Source organism: Phocoena phocoena, chromosome 16 (assembly GCF_963924675.1).
Source record: "Phocoena phocoena chromosome 16, mPhoPho1.1, whole genome shotgun sequence".
Taxonomy (NCBI): Eukaryota; Metazoa; Chordata; class Mammalia; order Artiodactyla; family Phocoenidae; genus Phocoena; species Phocoena phocoena.
In genome coordinates, this window is record NC_089234.1 from 42728996 (window position 1) to 42733984 (window position 4989).

The window sequence follows — 4989 nt, forward strand, 5'->3', positions numbered from 1 at the left end:
TCAGAGATTCAGTAAACATTTGGATCAGTAATTAAAATTATCCTCCCACATCTAATCACCTGCATAAAGCATTCACCTTCTCCCTGAATTAAGCTCAGCATGTTTGTAGTATATCCCTTTGGGCAAGCAACCCCTGATGCCCCAGGCCAGGGCCCCTTCCCCATCTGTACCCTCTCTATTCACAACAGTCCCAGCACCTATCTTGTTGCTGGCCTATGAGTGTGGTTCTTCCCACCAACAAATGAAGATAAGCGGACAAAGAGGCAACTGAGAGAACTCCAGGGCTTTTAATAAACAGAATCCAGAGGCTGCCCCGACCTGGTATGTAGTCAAAAATCAGGATGCACTCAAGGAATTTAAGTCCATCCTGCAATGTGGGTGAGGCCAGAAAGCTGGGGAAGAGGAAGAGAGGGATTAGCCCAGGGTAGGCTGGATATGGGGATAATGTACAAAACTTCATCCATAAGATAAACTCCTTGCTCCTCCCCATGTCCTATCCCCTCCATGAATAGTGGAGCACAGAAACAGAGACAGATAGACCAGAGACCCTCGCTCCTGCCATACCTACAGTCCAGGGACACCATAGCCTGAGTTGGAGTCTGACCTGATCTAGGATCCTTCCCCATGTTGCTGTCTCCCAGGAAGCCATGGTAAGCCTGTATCTCCAGCAGGCTGTGGGTTGTTGGCCTTGGGGAGACAAGGTATGAGCAGTGAGTAAGATTTATCTCCCAGCTTTTCTCTCTGCCTCCCTGCCCAACTGTTCCATCTTTCATTCACCTTGGAGGACACACATTCATCTCTCCCCATGGTGTCCCGAATGTTCTGCTCCTGGGGCTGGGTCAGCTGCTGGGGCTTATCCTTAGGAAGATCCAACTCTTGTGGCATCTCTGCCTCAGCCTCATGGAATAGCAGCTTACCCTGAAGGGTGTATAGCAGGTGGAGGAAGGTCTGGTGCCTGGAAGGAGGAGGTGGGTGTGAAGACAGGGAACCTCAGCTGAACCACCCTGGGTCTGTAGCCCATGTTCCCGGCCTCACCTCTGCAGCTTGTACTGCTCCTGCCCTGCCTGCTGCTTCAGGGTTCCAAGTTCCTGATATAGCTGTTCAAGCTCCTGCTGAGTTCCTGTCTGACGCTCCCTCACCTCTGAAGAAACCACTGCCAGATGCTGCAGACGCTTCTCCTACCAGGAGTGAGAATGTAGACATGGTTCCTCAGATGCTGACGTCTTAGAGCCATTTCCCCAACCCCTACAGCCTAGACCTAGCTGGGGGTTCAGATGCATAGATGGAAAGAGGGACTCTACTCACTTTAGGCAGGACCAGGGACTTAGAAAAAAGGAAGGGTCAGAATGTGTTGTTACAAGGTGAGGCATTCTGGAGAAAAGGAGCACAAAGATGATGATAACACTTATTTAGTTTGCTATGTGCCAGGCACTATTTTAAGCACTTGCTGTACCAATTACTTAATCATCATAATAACTCTATAGAGTAGATGCTATTATTTTCTTCTTTCACAGATGAATAAACAGAAGCAGAGAAAGTTAGGTGACTGCCCAAGATCATGCAGTGGTAAGTGGTGATGCTAGGATTCAAGTCCATGTTGGTACCCATGCTATAATGCCTCACTGGAGGAAATAGAATAAAGGTTTTCTAGGACTTGGCCCATGCAATAGCATGGTGGCGAGAAGAGGTATTTTCCTAGGTGAATAGACCTACCTGTTGTAGCTGCCACTGCTTCTGGACTATTCTGAGTTTTTCCATGGCCATTTGCTTCTGCAGGTAAGCAAAGGAGGGGAACAAAGTGAGGAGGAGTGCATTTTTATGTTTGGATTTCTTTTTTTTTTTTTTGTAGTAAGTCTTTGTTGGTTATCTATTTTAAGTATAGCAGTTTGTACATGTCAATCCCAAACTCCCAATCTATCCCTGGCCCTCACCCTTCCCCCGGTAACCATAAGTTCATTCTCTAAGTCTGTGAGTCTGTTTCTGTTTTGTAAATAAGTTCATTTGTATCATTTTTTTTTTTTAGATTCCACATATAAGTGATATCATATGATATTTGTCTTTCTCTGTCTGACTTACTTCACTTAGTATGATAATCTCCAGGTCTATCCATGTTGCTGCAAATGGCATTATTTCATTCTTTTTAATGGCTGAGTAATATTGACGGATGAATGGATAAAGATGTGGTACAGGGGCTTCCCTGGTGGTGCGGTGGTTAAGAATCCGCCTGCCAATGCAGGGGACATGGGTTCAAGCCCTGGTCTGGGAAGATCCCACATGCCGGAGAGCAACTAAGCCCGTGCGCCACAACTACTCTGCCTACGCTCTAGAGCCCGTGAGCCACAACTACTGAGCCAGTGTGCTGCAACTACTGAAGCCCACGCGCCTACAGCCCGGGCTCTGCAACAAGAGAAGCCACCGCAATGAGAAGTCCGCGCACCGCAACGAACAGTAGCCCCCACTCGCCACAACTAGAGAAAGCTGGCACGAAGACACGAAGACCCAACACAGCCAAAAATAAATAAAAGTAAAATAAATAAATTTATATATATATATAAAAAGATGTGGTACATATATACAATGGAATATTACTCATCCATGTGGTTGGATTTTAAAAGACAGCCAGTGGGTCCAACCCAGCATGTTCACCCTTTTCCTCCTCCTCTCTGCCTGCCCTCTCCTCCCCTCATCCTTGGTTCACCTTGGCCTGGAGTTGTTCAAGGGCCTCCTGGAGCTTGGCCTGCTTCTTTTGGGCCTCCTCCACCTTGGGCAGTGCCTGGGTCAGGGAACTTGTGATGGCCTCCACGTGCTCTTGGTAGGTGGCCTTCAGCTCTTTCCACTGCTCTTTGACTTCAATTGCCTTCTGCCCTGAGAAGAGCCAAGAGTGAGGGAATAAGTGAGGTTGGCCCACCTGCCTGCAACACTGGGGCTTCAGTCTTCCCATCAGCCAAACAGCTGACTTGACTGATGTCCCTCTTCCTTCTTCACTGCTTCCCTATTCCAACCCCCTGCCCACTCACGGCTAGTGTCTTCAGAAGCCAAGGGGTTCAGGTCCCGGGCAGTGCCTTCCTGAACCAAGAAATTCTGCAGGAAGTCTACTACTTGAAGCTGGCTGCAGAGGAGCTTGTCTTTCTTCCGGGAGTCCTGTTCAGAAGGAGGGTGGACGCAGGTAATATTCTTACCTCCTTGTACTATAGGCCAACAAGGTTACCTTCTAGTCTGCTCACCATTATCGCTGCCCAGTGTCTCAATAGGAGGACCCAGGAGCAGTCCCTGGCTTGTGAAAGGCTAGCTCCCATCTTGTACGCACCATCACAAACTCAGCCAGCATCTGCACGGGCAGTTCTGCCTCCTCCTGAAGACCTATAGGCTCCAGGATGTCTGCCACCTTGGCCAGGGCCCTGAAGGGGCAAGAAAACAGGAGAAACTGCAGACTCCTGGGGTCCTAGGTCTAGTCAATTTGTGTGCACATGCACATATGTGATTATGTGTATTAACGCTGAGTCTTGTCCTGCCTAGCACTGGCTTGAAGGGCCATCTGGGACCAGGAATGGTGTTTGTATGGAAGACACATGGAGGTAGTAAGTGCCGTGAAGAAAAATAAGCAAAGCAAGGGGAATAGGAGTGTGGGGAAGGGGCTGTGATTTTAAATAGGGAATGTCTCACTGAATAGAAACCGTTTGAGTTTCTGAAATCAGTCATGGAAATATACAGGGAAGGGGGGAGCCCCACCACGCAGAGGACACAAGCTTGGGGGCAGGGTATCAGAGTACTTGAGGAGGAGCTAAGGACAGGGGGCTGGACCCCTGGGTCTAGGCCCTCCAGAGTTCTCCCTTGTTAGCGGCCGTAGCAGTCCATTAGGAGGCGGGGATGGGGACAAAATAATCCACTGGGAGAGTGTGTGTTGGACAGGGGTGACAGAAATTGAATGGCCCTCCCAGCATGTCTCCTAGGGGTAGAAAGTCTCCTGTTAGGACAGTCGATCTGCGAAGAGATATGGAGGATTAACAGAGATGGAACGGTCCCCTTTCAGAACACACCTCTGGGGGGTGTGCGTACGTGGTGGGGGACGGACAGTCCCTCATAGCCCTTACACCTGGAGAAACGCAACCGTCACCTCAGGAACCTAAGACTGGGGGGCTGGGATCAGGATCACTTCACGGCTTAGTCGACCCGCAACCGCTGTAAGGGGTGGAGGGGAATTACTGATTTTACTTGGAACCGCGCAAGGTCCGCCCCAGCCCGCCCCCGGCTGCCACCTGGCGAGACACACTTACTCTCGGGCAGCGGCCTCCGCCTTAGTCTCTGCCGCCTCCATCATTCCCCGGGCCGCGCTTCAGCTCAAACCTCAGTCCACTTTGGACCCGCCGCGAACCGCGCGCCGGGACAGGCGATTGGATGTCCTGTCAGTGGGCGGGAATCAAGGACCATTGGGCACTCTCATTGGCAGGCGCAGATTGGCGCGTTAGCGCGCCCCGTTGTTTGGCGCAGGCGCAGTTGTTGCTGAGCCCTGCAGGCGCGCAGAAGTTCTACGCCTGCGTAGTAACCCGTAGGCGGTGCTGAGGTTTGGAGGTGCCGCTTGAGCTCGCTCAGTGGCGCGCTGCCTAGTTCTCAGAGTAAGAGAAAAGACGTTTGCTCTGTTTAGCCTTTAGGGGCAACTCACAGAGTTACCTTTATTTTAAAAAAAAAGAAAAAGAAAAAGAAATCTGCCCTTGAAGGAGAACGCTGGGTCTGTCTTCCGAGACACTTGGCATCAATAACGGATAACTAATCCTGGAGACTGAGGAAACAAATAATCAGCTCAAAATGCTTACAGCCTTTCAAAGATTTTCCAGGATGCGGGTTTGGGAGAGAAAACCTAAGCACAGCCCAGCGAATTGCCTGCGTTGACCGGTTGGAGCCGAAAGTTTGTGGGAGACCAAGGCAGGTAATGACCTCCAGAGTATAGCAGAAAGGAGAGGGTTGCTCAGAGAGAGAACTCGGAGTTCTGTA

At 50.3% G+C, this 4989-nt stretch overlaps 1 protein-coding gene across 1 annotated transcript; it reads right to left on the reverse strand.

The window, feature by feature from the left end:
- Nucleotides 1-609: 609 nt before the first annotated feature.
- Nucleotides 610-4315, reverse strand: ZWINT (ZW10 interacting kinetochore protein). Its single transcript, XM_065894600.1, has 8 exons — nucleotides 4275-4315; nucleotides 3308-3398; nucleotides 3018-3141; nucleotides 2699-2865; nucleotides 1714-1770; nucleotides 1036-1178; nucleotides 790-955; nucleotides 610-687 (listed from the first exon to the last, which is right to left on the reverse strand). Exons 1-8 carry the CDS (start codon nucleotides 4313-4315, stop codon nucleotides 610-612), a joined length of 867 nt encoding a protein of 288 aa, XP_065750672.1.
- Nucleotides 4316-4989: the final 674 nt, after the last annotated feature.

Excerpts from the sequence above, each read along its gene's own strand:
- ZWINT (XM_065894600.1), bottom strand. The coding sequence starts at position 4,315 with ATGGAGGCGGCAGAGACTAAGGCGGAGGCCGCTGCCCGAGA. Across the intron at positions 3,399-4,274 it reads GCGGAGGCCGCTGCCCGAGA|GGCCCTGGCCAAGGTGGCAG; the intron begins GTAAGTGTGTCT and ends TTGCCCCTTCAG. Across the intron at positions 1,179-1,713 it reads AGCAGTGGCAGCTACAACAG|GAGAAGCGTCTGCAGCATCT; the intron begins GTAGGTCTATTC and ends CACTCCTGGTAG.